This window comes from Girardinichthys multiradiatus, chromosome 3 (genome assembly GCF_021462225.1).
Source record: "Girardinichthys multiradiatus isolate DD_20200921_A chromosome 3, DD_fGirMul_XY1, whole genome shotgun sequence".
Classification (NCBI taxonomy): Eukaryota; Metazoa; Chordata; class Actinopteri; order Cyprinodontiformes; family Goodeidae; genus Girardinichthys; species Girardinichthys multiradiatus.
Genome location: NC_061796.1, coordinates 30,895,395 through 30,910,653, shown reverse-complemented (window position 1 = coordinate 30,910,653; position 15,259 = coordinate 30,895,395). Strand labels below are relative to the sequence as shown.

At 42.3% G+C, this 15,259-nt stretch overlaps 1 protein-coding gene across 4 annotated transcripts in view; it reads left to right on the top strand.

Annotated features, from left to right (window-relative positions):
• Window positions 1–15,259, top strand: part of fam131bb (family with sequence similarity 131 member Bb) — a 53,486-nt gene that overhangs the window by 33,344 nt on the left and 4,883 nt on the right. For all 4 annotated transcript variants that reach the window (XM_047361665.1, XM_047361664.1, XM_047361668.1 and 1 more), the window contains 4 exons: window positions 5,961–6,185; window positions 6,329–6,469; window positions 10,090–10,433; window positions 11,346–11,612. In XM_047361665.1, coding sequence (XP_047217621.1) covers window positions 5,961–6,185; window positions 6,329–6,469; window positions 10,090–10,433; window positions 11,346–11,612 — 977 coding nt within the window. The remainder of the gene's footprint in view (window positions 1–5,960; window positions 6,186–6,328; window positions 6,470–10,089; window positions 10,434–11,345; window positions 11,613–15,259) is intronic.

The window sequence follows — 15,259 nt, the reverse complement described above, 5'->3', positions numbered from 1 at the left end:
CTCTCTCATCTGTTACATTTTTCCTATCGTTAAGTCACAGTATTTGCTGCTGAACAGCTAGAAAAGGTTGTGGTCTTTCAACTGATCAATTTCACATATCCGCCATTTTTATTTTTTGCTGCGATTTTGTAGTCCAAGCTCAAGTATGCCCACGCTGAAAGAGGATAAATTCGGTTCATTGTTGGGTGTATTAACCCACACAATTACACCGTTCCCCAGCATCAGACCTCTTCGAAGTACGTGGTTAAATTAAATTTTTCATAGTAATGTACCCACATCAGTGGGGAAAATCCCATTTCCCCACTTCAAGGACAAGTGCCTTCAGCAACCTCCGCCAGTATCAAGAAGGATTTGCTGAAAAACTTCATCTGATTTAGGGGTCAGTTCCTTCTGTCTATGGAAACGATGGACACAGCAAAGCGGTAAGCTGCAAATAACGCTAAAATAACAACAAACTTTATTTTAGACATTAATTTATTGTGTGTTGATGTGACATTCTGGCCATTGTATAGATAGCAGTAGCATCGTACCTTCTGCTTATATTAGTGCTGTGTGCTGCTTTTAGCTCCTTGAGGACATAACTGTACTGCGTGGTTAGAATATTACTATTACATAAATAGTTTTGCATTGTTTTAGCCGTTTTTGGCCTGTTTCTGTGGCACTAAATAATTGTTATCAAACTACAAAAATGGCAGAAAGGGGTTAAAGTTTAACGCTCTTTTACCTGGAGGGTGGCGGGGTGTGAAGTGCCTCAACAGCATTTAAAGAGACCCAAAACGATTTGCTCTCAGACGCACCTCAGAACATGGGTAAAAGAGGAGCCTGTGGAGCTACAATAACAAGGAATTCAGACCAAAGCATTGCAGTTACACTTTATATAGGCCACAACTGAATGATTTAAGTGTGAAAGGAAGGATTTAACAGCATATATCCCCTTTAATCAAGTATCATATTTATTGTTATTCACACTAAAGTCTATTTCATGATGATTTATTTGAGTAAAAAAAAAAATACAAACAAAATAAAGATCTTAACACTAATTCTACAATCTATTAAAACAGCTTAGAGTAGAGAGTTTTCTGAATAAGAAGCATTCAAAATACACTCCTGAGCTAAATTCCAAGATCAGGGAGGAAATTACAGATTTTAGGTTTAAAAATGCAAAAAACAAAAAAAGATTATGGCAAATTATTGAAAACTGCTTTTAACTCATACAGGCTCTTCGTCAGCTGATCAAAAACTTAAGACCATAGCCTTAAAAAAAAATCATAATCTGTCATAATCCATCTATGGCAAAGGAAAGTAGCTTTTTGAGATACTCAGCCAAGGCCTCTCTTGATGATCCAACTCTGCAGAGGTTGGCTGTAGTGAAACAGTAACTTTAAAGGATCCTGAGGATTCTTGGAAATAATTAAGTGGTAGACCAACAAAAATACACCTGCACTGAACTGAAGGATCCAGTGGGGTGCCAATAAAGAGACAGGCAGATTATCAACCCAAACCAAGTTCCCTTACTAATGCTGACTGCAAGCCAAGACCTGTGTATCAGTGAGGGAATAGCTGAAAGAACAAAACATTGCTATTCAAACCTTTCCTCCCGTACCACAAACTTGCTCCTCTGGACTTTGCAAGAGAGCAACAAACATGGAATATTAAAAGGTGGACAGCCCTGATGGCTTCCGGCATTATTGGCATGAGAAGAACATCCCACTAACTATGTAGTGATGTTGCAATGAGAATACTACTTTAGTGAGGGCCTCAGTCTGTGACTGGGGCCTTAAATAGAACATTGCTGCAGCTCACAATTCCAGTCTGAAGAATAACGTCCCTCCTTTGGACCACCCCACATGCCCCCGATCTAAATCCCACCGAAACATTTGGGAATTGATGGCAAAGGAGGTTAATAAAAACAGACATCAGTTTCAGGCCGTGGATGCCCTTTGTAAAACTAACTTCGAAGTTTCTTGGATAATGGTCATAAACATTCGATCAACTTAGTAAACTTAAATAGTTTTCCATAATTAGCCAGCTATATTTCTTTACCTCTTGCTCCGTTAGCTTATTTTTGCATTTTGAAGCTCATTTGATAACCCGGTTAGAATCCAGCTGTGTTAAATGCAAATACCTTTTTCCCAGTGAAAAATGGTTGATTGGAATAAGAATTATCTAAGATGATAAAAATGTAATCATTATCATATATTTTGGTCACTCGCTGGAGTTTAAAGAAAGGGTTTGATGGCTTGATTTGGATTCCTAATGCCTAGTTAATGTCTGCCATTTCTGTTTTCACAATTGGCATTTCAGGACAGTTAGAGGGCTAACTCTAACTGTACAGACTGAACATGACCCCTCCCCATGACCCCTCCCCATGTTGGGAGGGGTCATGTTCTGTCAATTCGACTGGTTGTGAATATTATAAATTTTGTATCTTTCTCCATGGGATGTGATTCACCAAACAGGAAGAGCAGCAGGGTATACAGTCTGAAACACGGTTTGCTTTTACAAGTATGGCTCACTTTAAACACAAAGGGAATATGTATTGCAAAATATTACACACTTCAGAAACATGCAACAACAGTTAGAGTTGTATATCATCAGTAATGTGTTTCTGCTATACATTTTGCTTCTGCTACATATTGCTGCATACAGGCAATACATAAAATACAGCGACATCTGCAGCTTAAACTGAGAACTGTATGTTATGCGCCTCAAGCAAATTACATTTTTAATTTCAGAATTCTCTCAAGACATTTGGCGAAGGTATACCCGAGCCTTTACTTGGCCAGAAATAAGGCCATAGTTCACTAACAGAATGATTCAGATTACTGTCCAAGTTGTTCTCACATCCCCCTTTCTCTGCTCTGCTTGACAGTAAAATCGCTACGCCAGTAGCAGTTGTTTTGGTCGAAGATCATTCCGAGCTTCAAAGGCTGTGGACTTCTAAAACTAAACTAAACTAAACTAAACTAAAATTTGGCAAAAGTAATAAAGCACAAACATTAACATTTAATAAAACCAAATCTGTCAAGGTAATCAACCTTGGTTCAGTAAAGAATTCTCTGTGGTTATTGTTAGGGGTAGGGAGGCATCAGGAGGTGCTGACCAACCAATCAGAAGCAGACTTTGGGAAACGTGGTAATGTCACATTTCAAAGCCAACAAGAAAATTAGAACCTTTTTTTCTACCATATTTTGTAAACTCGAAGAGAATCTACTAGTTTAAATTTTGCAGGGACTTCATGTTATGAGTCACAAAATTGTGTTTTCTTTGTAAAGTGGTTGTGGTGTTCTAGTCAAGTTTTACTCTGGATGTTTTTCCTATGTAAAGTGCTGTGGTATAGCAGTTCAGTGTAGTGGTTTCTTTTATTGCAATGATTTTGGTTTCCCCCCACTGTCTTTGGACTGTTCATTTGGAAGTTACAGTTCAGTGTAGTGGAGTGCAGCTGTTGTATTGTGTCGTGGTGCTGATCTGTTCAATAATTTATACATAAATCACACCCCACCCCCATGCACCAGCATCATAGGGAGTTACAGTACATGTCGTCATATGTTGTCACATGAAATGTAGAGCAAAGCAAGTAGGAACCGTTTGGAGCAGGGCAGCAGGAAATTAATTTCTTCTTTAAGGGGGGAAATGTATGTTCAGCGGAATCGAAATGAGTTCTCATACAAACAGCAAGGAGAAAAGGGTGCAGTTTTCTGCTTACCCAGCGCAGCATAGCAGAGGTGTGTGTCAACAAGCCAAAGTCTCATCATTCACACCACGCAGCCACCTCACCCAATTAGCCCGCTCCATCCCATGATGCACCTGTGTCAGGAAAGACTCATGCACCAGCTCCTCTCCTCCATGCACCTTGACCAGTTGAAGTCTCATTAAACACGGGGCTGTCACCTCCACAGTGACCAATATTTCACGGATCTCATAATCAATGTTAATGACCACCCTCATTTACCCACACACATCTGATCAGCAGGATTGGACTGCTTTTTTTGTATACTGCTGTAGCTCTGCTCAAGCTGTCAGCATTTACTTACATATTTATTCATTTTCCTGCCTGAAGGTGTTCAGTTATTCAGTATTTATCCAGAGCTGGGAACAGTCTAATTACCATAACAACAAAGTAATTAATTAACACAGGTAAGGTAAACTTTGTGATGGTCTTTTTCAGTATTTTTTCTGACTTTCTAAACATACGCTACCTGCTTATTGCACTTGTTTTCTGTCCAGTCCATTTACCGGCCCATGATAGCATATCATATGGTCTATAAAGTTAAACTACAGTAGATGAACATTAGATGAAAGTCAAGTGTTTAAGAAATAGGACAAAACCAGGAAAAACCTATGAGAAGCATCATCTTTCAGTTTATAGATTTTTGGGAATGACCTTGTTGGCAATTAAATGAGGGATGTCCCGCTGAGGAGTTTTTGTCCCCGATACAAATGTACATTTTTTAAGAATAGGGCATTTGCAGATACCGAGTCCCGATCCAAGTCATTAAACTAAATGTCATACATATAAAGTATAATATCCAGCTACGTTCCATCAGCATTACTAGTTCTAGATTACTATTGCGATTATCTCCCCCTTAACTCACTCACCAACAACGTTCCGGAAGCTGCAGCCTTTCCTGAGAAGCGTCAGCTATTTACTCCCAACAGGAGTTTGTGCAGGAGAATACTCCTTTTATGTTTTTGTTTATGTTTTAAACATACGTGACTTGACTCATACAGCTGAAGTCGCTGCAGTCTTCAATATACGGTAAACTGTTTGCTGAGGTGCCAGGCCAATGTTGGTATGTTTATTCTCTGTTTTGATATATGACTTGTTGGTAATTCTGCTCAAACATATTAAATGCAATTCCAGTGAATTAAGTGCAGATGATACAGACCGAAAAGTTGTTCTTCTACTTCATAAACTTTCCACTTTGCTTTTAATGTTGTAAAGTTTCAACACTGGTGTTCCGGCTTCTGTATGCACAACTTTTTCCCACACTGACACTGTTTTCTGGGCACAGCAACCAAAGCAGATTACTTGACACAGACAGACAAGGAACGGCAGCAGTGTTTCTTTAACTGTGAGCATTGTAAAGGGGGGGGGGAATCACATTGTTTAGGAAAACCCCGGCTTGGTGAATAAAAAAATCTGGTGTGCTAATTTTGTGTGTGCAGGTTGCAAAATGGTATTTAAGCCCATGATTGAAAACAAATAGCAATGCGTATTGCCATAGACTCACAGGCAGTAGTTGGGATAGGATTGGAGCAGAACCACCTAAAATGCTACTTTATGTTAAACTGCATTATCTTTCATTGTTTTTCAAACATTTCACTAATGAAATGAGAACAAATAGAGTCTTTGTGACAGACTGTTTTAGTTTTTAAGGTGATTCATGATTCATAGATCAGAGACAAATAAAAAAATCAATAAAACATTTCTTTGAAAATTGTAAGTTACTGGATGTAAAACAAGTGGAAAAGCAACAAAAGTGTAAAAAAATATTTTAAAAGACCTTCTGAAACACTGAAGAACTACTGATAGAGACCACTGTTCAAGACAATCTGACTGCTTAGAGGCAAAAGAAATTAGGGATCTTCAAAAGCATTTGCCCTGGACTTTATCTTATTGCAATATTAAAATAAAGCTCAACACTGGTCATTTAATCATAGGCGTCCAGTTTTTAAAGCACTTTATCAGTCCAATCCTGCAAGACATCAATATTTTCACTGATCATCACAGTTTCCATCTTGCTGCAGTAATTTAAACATGATAATAACTTAACAATTATTTTTCTCGTTCCTCTTCTTGTTTTTTGTCTATCCATCTTTTCCTCCACCTTTTCACCTCTACATCTCATCTGATCTCTTCATCATCCTCTTTGCCACACTTCTCTCCCAACTTCTTTCAAAACCATATTCTCCCCCTGTGCTTCCTCCTGTGTTGCACGTTTTTTCTAATCAATCAGGAGTCACCCGCACCATGAAGGAGAGAGTGACCAAGCCCACGGCCATGGCCCAGGGTCGTGTTGCCCACATGATCGAATGGCAAAACTGGGGCATGCAGACGGTTGGTGCAGGAGGTATCCCCCAGTCCCGCATCAGCACCCAGGAAAGGGAGAAAGAGAGGCGGGCAGAGAACGACGCCTACAGCGACCTCAGCGATGGAGAGAAGGAGGCTAGATTTGCTGCAGGTGGGATACATGGACACAGCCAAAGGGCAGGCACACAACAGGGCTTGTTAACTGTCATCAGCAGCATTATGTGCTAATTAGGCAATTGTTTAGCCAATTAAATGTGATTTGACCAGGGTCTGTTCTTTGATCTCTGATCTCAGGCATTCTGCAGCAGTTTGCAATCTCAGAAGCAACTCTCTTGGCGTGGTCGTCAATGGATGGGGAGAGCCCGAGGTCGAGTTCAAATCAGGGCAGCGTAGCTCACCTGAGCGAGGTCAACCAGGAGAGCATCACCAGTCGAGGTAAAACTCAGCAGACTCAGCAGAAAGCAGCTGTTGGGACATTAAGGTCAAGACAAAAAAAGCCAGGATACACAAAACATTGTCCAGACTGGCTGCTGAGGTAGTTTGTCATGAAAGCTGCTCTCACATAGTTCAGTTTCTTATCGAAGTTAGGGAACCCATTAAATACTTGGTTCCTTCAAAACAAATGTTCACATGCTGTAATGATGTATGATTTTTTCTTTATCGATCTCTGGGAAAGAAATTGATTTACTAAAAGGTGAAAGGCAAAATTAACCTTGTTTTACACATTAAGGCTGTCGTAGTACATTTTCAAACATTTGCACCTGTGATTATTAAACAGTTTTTTTCTGTTTTCTGCACTGGATTTATTAAGCAGACTGCACTAATGATATATTTTATTATATATTTTGCATCAGTATGCAGGTGTCCCCTCTAGCTACGAACATAGCTACTGTACAAGTAATAAAGAATGGAGAGAAACGTTTTATTATTGTTTTTTTAATTTTATTTAACTGCGAACTTAGGTCCTGACTCAATGATCCATTGTTCAGAATTAAGAACAACATATGACTGAGTGGATCACATCAAAATGACATTTCTAAATCAAAAAGATGCTAAAAGATAATGGAATGATGCATCCCTTCAAATGATTCATTTAGAGCTAATAGCACTGCCTGAATTAAAACGTGTCATATTATAAAATTAGATTTAAGTATCACCTGCAATTTATATAAACATGGTGGACTAATTTATTTATTGTTTCTTTATTAACCACTAATTGTGAGAGATCTGTTAAAGATCTTCTACAATCATAAGGTTTGGGCTCTGTACTTTTTAAAAGCAACATGATTTTAAACAAAACTGAAAAAATGTTTGTGATATTATCAAAACTTTTATTCTAGAAGACAGTATTTTTCTGCATATACAGGTCCTTCTCAAAATATTAGCATATTGTGATAAAGTTCATTATTTTCCATAATGTAATGATGAAAATTTAACATTCATATATTTTAGATTCATTGCACACTAACTGAAATATTTCAGGTCTTTTATTGTCTTAATACGGATGATTTTGGCATACAGCTCATGAAAACCCAAAATTCCTATCTCAAAAAATTAGCATATCATTAAAAGGGTCTCTAAACGAGCTATGAACCTAATCATCTGAATAAACGAGTTAACTCTAAACACCTGCAAAAGATTCCTCAGGCCTTTAAAACTCCCAGCCTGGTTCATCACTCAAAACCCCAATCATGGGTAAGACTGCCAACCTGACTGCTGTCCAGAAGGCCACTATTGACACCCTCAAGCAAGAGGGTAAGACACAGAAATAAATTTCTGAACGAATAGGCTGTTCCCAGAGTGCTGGATCAAGGCACCTCAGTGGGAAGTCTGTGGGAAGGAAAAAGTGTGGCAGAAAACGCTGCACAACGAGAAGAGGTGACCGGACCCTGAGGAAGATTGTAGAGAAGGGCCGATTCCAGACCTTGGGGGACCTGCGGAAGCAGTGGACTGAGTCTGGAGTAGAAACATCCAGAGCCACCATGCACAGGCGTGTGCAGGAAATGGGCTACAGGTGCCACATTCCCCAGACCTGGGCTACAGAGAAGCAGCACTGGACTGTTGCTCAGTGGTCCAAAGTACTTTTTACGGATGAAAGCAAATTCTGCATGTCATTCGGAAATCAAGGTGCCAGAGTCTGGAGGAAGACTGGGGAGAAGGAAATGCCAAAATGCCAGAAGTCCAGTGTCAAGTACCCACAGTCAGTGATGGTCTGGTTGCCGTGTCAGCTGCTGGTGTTGGTCCACTGTGTTTTATCAAGGGCAGGGTCAATGCAGCTAGCTATCAGGAGATTTTGGAGCACTTTATGCTTCCATCTGCTGAAAAGCTTTATGGATATGAAGATTTCATTTTCAGCATGACCTGGCACCTGCTCACAGTGCCAAAACCACTGGTAAATGGTTTACTGACCATGGTATCACTGTGCTCAATTGGCCTGCCAACTCTCCTGACCTGAACCCCATAGAGAATCTGTGGGATATTGTGAAGAGAACGTTGAGAGACTCAAGACCCAACACTCTGGATGAGCTAAAGGCTGCTATCGAAGCATCCTGGGCCTCCATAAGACCTCAGCAGTGCCACAGGCTGATTGCCTCCATGCCACGCTGCATTGAAGCAGTCATTTCTGCCAAAGGATTCCCGACCAAGTATTGAGTGCATAACTGTACATGATTATTTGAAGGTTGACGTTTTTTGTATTAAAAACACTTTTCTTTTATTGGTCGGATGAAATATGCTAATTTTGTGAGATAGGAATTTTGGGTTTTCATGAGCTGTATGTCACAATCATCCGTATTAAGACAATAAAAGACCTGAAATATTTCAGTTAGTGTGCAATGAATCTAAAATATATCAATGTTAAATTTTCATCATGACATTATGGAAAATAATGAACTTTATCACAATATGCTAATATTTTGAGAAGGACCTGTACATATCCATATACAACATATTTCAGGAATGAGGAGTGATTTGCTCAAGCAGTACGTTAAATAAAGTACATTAAATGTTGCTCTAATTTAAATGTTGGTAAACTGTGACAGCATGGAGAGGCCCTATTGGTTCGGTAGAGCTATTTCAGGAAACTATCTTCTTTTGTGCCTACTTTACGAATTACAAGGAAACTGGAAACTCAGGTTTGCACACATTTAGCACCTGTAATATCCTTGTGACTTTGGCCAGGATTGTTTGTAAGAGTGGCCCCCAGACTCAGGAACTCTGTTTCTCAGAGCTTAAAATCTTTGCATTTGTAGTCTCCTTTAAAAAGTAGCTGAAGTCATCTTTTTACATTTGTTTTTGGCCGTTTTCTCTTTCTGTGCAGCTCCTTGTGACATTCATCTTAAAATGTGCTACAGAAAATAAAATTGTCTTTACATTTATACCCTTGCTGTTACTTTCTCTGTAATGATGTTCTAAAAAGAGCACATGAAGTTTTGCTTGAAACTTCAAACCTCTCCCTGCTCCACTGATAAGTTTGAGGAGTCTTCCCTGGATTTCACAATCCTTCCAAGTGGGTTTCTATCTGAAAACTTTTTTCCCTCTGGCCTCACATTTGTGAGTAAAATTGTAGATAAAGGTTTTTAAACCATCTCAGGGCTTGAGGGATTATTGCATTTGCCTCAGATCATCCAGTAGTTTTTCTAAGTCAGACAAAACTGGTAGAACATGTAGAACAAGTCCTCAGCTTTAACAAATATCTTATTCTGAGAGAATGAGAGAAAAAAGGCTTAAAACCGAAGCTGTGTGCAAATTCTGCAGTTTGACTGAATTGATGTCTGTTCCTGTACAAACTGGAGGGGGTTTGCCATAACACTTCAATTTAGTAGACATGGAGCCATTTCTGCTAGACTTCTACATTTATAAACCAGCCTTTAGCCAAACATAAGTAGTCAGGTGGCTTAATTTTCAATAAGTTGCCACTTAGGAATTTTAGTTTGAACTAGAGACCTGCAACATGACGTTAAGACATCCTTCTCGTGATGTTGTGGTTTTTGCTCCTTCACACATCTGTTCTTTGAGCTCCAATAAGAGCTGCTGTATTTTTTAAATCTTTCCAGATCAGATATTACACCATTCCTCAGCAGAGGTGTGGCCTCACACTTACGTTTCCCACGGCCACTACTGCCTCTCATCCTCCGACGCCTGGGAACCGACCAACAACGACCCTTCTGGCGTGGCGTCCCCCCCAGCAGGCTCTTACATCATGGGGACAGACGGCTATGATGGGCAAGTGGCGGCTCACTTCCTGTCCCAGCAGCAGCAGCAGCAGCAGCAGCAGCAGCAGCAGCAGCAGCAGCAGCAGTACAACCTTCAGCAGCAGAGCCAGCTCCAGCAGCTGCAGCAGCTCCAACAGATCCAGCAGTACCAGCAACAACAGCTTCTGCAGTATCAGCAACAACAGGTGATTAATGCAGAGCAGGTGGACTCTCAGCGGCGAGCACAAGTCGCTGCCAGCAGGAATATTAACCGGGGGAGAGACTATATGTGGCTTGGGTCTAGTCCAAGTCCCTGTTATGATGCATGAAAGAACAGCATCAGGCCCTGAAAGAAGAAGTGGAGCAAATATTTTTGCAGTTTTCAGATCAGTCCTTGTGTTGAAAAGTTTATAGTTGACTCAGTTATTGTTTGTTTAGAAAACATAGAAGCAGACACTCACATGTCTGCTGAATGAGCTGCAGATGTTACCAATTACTGATCTTTAAAAAGGCCTGACCTCCCGATTTCGATTTTGGCCAATAGCGTTTTTTTTTTTTTTTATTGGCTGACACTGTCTGGTGTTATAAGGAGCTTCTTATGACTTTTTTCAGCAAAAGCTTTTTTCTTTCCACTCTCCCTTAAATGTAACATTTGCAGAGTGGACAACTAATAGTTGTCCTGTCAACAAATGGATCTCTGCAGCTCCTCTTTTACCATGCCCCTCTTGGCTGCGTCTCTGAATATATTTTTATTGCTTGGCCTGGTCAAGTTAGGTGGACAGCCATGTCTTGGTGGATTTGTAGTTTCCTTTCTTAGGGGAAGAGTCAAGCAGGTCTCCATGAGATGTTCAAAGTGTAGGATATTGTTTTATAACCTAAACCTGCTTTAAATGGCTATCACATAAAATCCCAATAGAATACCTTGAAGATTGTTTTATTGTGACATGTGGAGAAATTCAAAGAGATAGAAATGCTTTTACAAGACACTGTAAAATAAAAAGTATACATTTTAAGTATATTTTAGCTTTTTAGATGACTATTCAATCTACCAATGAGCAGCTAATTTTGCTTCTCCCACATTACATTTCCTGATCATCTTTGCATCTTTGTGTTTCCAGGCTCTGGAGCACAGGCTGCACAGTGCCAACCATTCTCTGCAGGCGACACCCAACAGCACCATCCACAGTCTGGTTCATCAGGTCCACCCTCCGCTGGTTGATCTGTGGAACACGGGGCAGATGGAGGCCTATCAGGCAGAAGCCGGAGGCTACATGGGAGTGGCGGCGGTGGTGGAGGCGGGCATGTGTGTTCCGGCGGGAGAGGAGGTGGTAGGAACCGAGCACTCCCCATTACTAGAGCAGCAGGAGGAGGAGGAGCAGGTCAAGGTGAGGATAAAATAGGGTTTTATTATACAAGATTATCTCCCCAGGATTTAATATCTGACTTTGCATCTTTCTGAGCAGGGTCTGTTAACTCTAATTAACTCTAAGTTGAAGTTAATTATTTAGTATTTTAGGAATCACAGCTGAAATGTTTGCCAATTATCCACCTGAAATACCATCCAATCAATCGAGTCTATTGATTTTATCTTCGAGTTTTTCCAATTTTTGCCAAAGATTTATTTTGTACAGCATTTTACAGCCTGTAAATTATATTTAAATTCTTTTGTACTTTATTGTTTGTAACTTTTTTCACATTTTATTCATGGTTATTTATTATTGTTTCTATTATTTATTTAGCCTTCCTAATATTACCTTAATAGAGGCACCTTTAATCCTGAAACTATTTAATTTCCCTCCCTAGGGGAATGATTAAGTTTATCTTATCTCCATTTTAATAACTGTATGATTGTTCTAAAAGTTTATGCGCTCATTTACTTGATTGTTTTGGGGTGGATCCCTGCGTGGTCGAGCAAGTAGCATTTTATTAATTCACTGTTGTTCACCATTTGGAGAATATCTCTCCTTTCTCTTGACCTTTCTCCATATTCAGAATCAGAATGAGAAAAGCTTTATTGCAAAGTACATTTTTGGACATACAAGGAATTTGTTTTGGCGTAGTCGGTGCAATAAAGTACTCAAATTAAACAGTATAAATATAACTACAATATAAATATAAATATATGTGCACAGTTTTAAGTGAGTGAGAGTAAATATAGAGCAGTATTGGGTGCGAGAGCAGTACAACAGTGCAGATGATCAGTGTGCAAGTATGGCAGTGCAAGTAAAGCAGGAGTCCAAGCTGAGCGTTAATGTAACGCATAGAGTTGCAGGTTACAGGTGTCCTGTCAGCAAAAAAGGGGGGGTGTGGGGGAAAGGGAGAGTGTCAGGGTGGTTTCTGGGCTTTGTTAACCAGGCTGGTGGCAGATGGGAAAAAACTGTTCTTGTGGCGTGAGGTTTTGGTCTGGATGGACCGCAGCCTCCTGCCAGAGGGGAGAGTCTCAAAGAGTCTGTGACCAGGGTGGGAGGGATCAGCCAGAATCTTCCCTGCCCGCTTCAGGGTCCTGGAGGTGTACAGTTCCTGGAGCGACAGTTGACTGCAGCCAATCACCTTCTCAGCAGACCGAATGACACGCTGCAGCCTGCCCTTATCCTTGGCTGTAGCAGCGGCGTACCAGATGGTGATGGAGGAGGTGAGGATGGACTCAATGATGGCTGTGTAGAAGTGCACCATCATAGTCTTTGGCAGGTTGAATTTCTTCAGCTGCTGCAGGAAGAACATCCTCTGCTGGGCTTTCTTGATGAGGGAGCTGATGTTTGCCTCCCACTTGAGATCCTGGGAGATGATGGTTCCCAGGAAGCGGAAAGATTCCACAGTGTCAATTGTGGAGTCACAGAGGGTGATGGGGACAGGTGGGGCTGGCTTCTGCCTGAAGTCCACAACCATCTCCACTGTCTTTAGAGCGTTGAGCTCAAGGTTGTTCTGGCTGCACCAGTCCAACAGATGGTCCACCTCCCATCTGTACGCAGATTCGTCACCATCAGAGATGTGTCCGATCAGGTTGGTGTCGTCCGCAAACTTCAGAAGCTTGACAGACTGGTGACTGGAGGTGCAGCTGTTGGTGTACAGGGAGAAGAGCAGAGGAGAGAGAACACCGCCTTAGGGGGAACCGGTGCTGATGGTCAGGGAGTCAGAGACGTGCTTCCCCAGCCTCACGCACTGCTTCCTGTCAGACAGGAAGTCGGTGATTCACCTGCAGGTGGAGTCGGGCACACTCAGCTGGGAGAACTTCTCCTGTAGCAGAACTGGGACGATGGTGTTGAAGGCAGAGCTGAAATCCACAAACAGGATCCTGGCGTAGGTTCCTGTGGAGTCCAGGTGCCAGAGGATGAAGTGAAGGGCTAGGTTGACTGCATCATCTACAGACCTGTTGGTTCTGTAGGCAAACTGCAGGGGGTCCAGGAGGGGGTCGGTGATGTCTTTTAGGTGTGAGAGCACAAGGCGCTCAAAGGACTTCATCACCACAGAGGTCAGGGCAACGGGTCTGAAGTCATTAAGCCCTGTGGTCCTTGGCTTCTTGGGAACAGGGACGATGGTGGAGGACTTGAAGCAGGCTGGCACATGACATGTCTCCAGTGAGGTGTTAAAAATGTCTGTGAAGACTGGAGACAGCTGATCAGCGCAGTGCTTCAGGCTGGCTGGTGAGACAGAATCTGGTCCAGCAGCTTTCCGGGGGTTCTGTCTCCTGCAGAGTTTGTTGACGTCCCTCTCCTGGATGGAAAGAGCCGTCCCCGGCGTGGGTAGGGGGCTGGTGGGGGGGAACTTCAGGGTGGGGGTTGAAGGTGCCAAGGCCCCTCTTGAGGTTGGGGAGGTGGGGGTGGTGGATTGTGGCTGCAGCTGTTGGGGGGTGTCGTGGGGGATGGTTGCAGGACTGTCCCTTTGTCTTTCAAAGCGGCAGTAGAACTCGTTCAGGTCGTTGGCGAGGCGTCGGTCGTTGATGGAGTGGGGGGCTTTCGGCTTGTCGTTGGTGATCTGCCTGAGCCCTTTCCAGACAGACGCAGAGTCGTTGGCTGAGAACTGGTTTTGGAGCTTCTCAGAGTACAGTCGTTGGCCTCTTTCAGTGCCTTGCCAAACTTGTACTTCATCTCTCTGTATATGTCTTTGTCCCCACTCCTGAAGGCCTCTTCCTTATCCAGTCTCAACCTTCTGAGTTTGGCTGTGAAACAGGGTTTGTCGTTGTTGTAACTCACCCTGGTGCATGATGGTACACAGCTGTCCTCACAGAAGCTGATGTAGGAAGTCACAGCCTCTGTGTACTCGTCCAGACTGTTGGTAGTAGTCCTGAACACATCCCAGTCTGTACAGCCTAAACACGCCTGGAGATTCTCCACAGCCTCACTGCTCCACTTCCTTGACGTCCTCACAACAGGTTTGCAGAGCTTTAGTTTCTGCCTGTATGCAGAACAGTGCTGCTGAATCACTGTCACGTCGTTGCACCAACCACTGTTGAGGTAAAAACAGATTCCTCCACCTTTCGCTTTGCCGGAGAGTTCCGTGTCTCTGTCCGCTCTGTAGAGCTGGAATCCTGCCAGCTGCAGCGCAGAGTCCGGTATTAATCCACACAGCCACGTCTCCGTGAAGCACAAAACTGCCGATGAATAAAAGTCCCTGTTTTTCCCCAACAGCAGTTGTAGTTCCTCAATTTTGTTGGGAAGTGAGCGCACGTTAGAGAGAAATATTCCAGGTAACGGTGTTCGTAGTCCACACTGGCGAAGACGTACCAGCCCCCCAGCCTGTTTCTCTCTCTTCCGGCGTTTCACCGCGTGAACAAAGGTGAGCGCACCTTTGACCAGAATGTCCAAACATTCCGGAGCAGTAGGCAGAAAAGTTGGAAATAACTCCTCTGGTGTAGTAGCCCTGATGTTCATGAGTTCTTCTCTGGTGAGAGAGCTCCGGGTACCATCACAGAAGACCGTTTTAAAGCAAAAAACAAAACAAAGCAATGCACAACAACACGCTGCGGCGCCATCTTAGAACTTCTCTGTTTAAGGCACTCTTAGGCTCAATAAAAGTCCTTCTCACTACTCCTAAC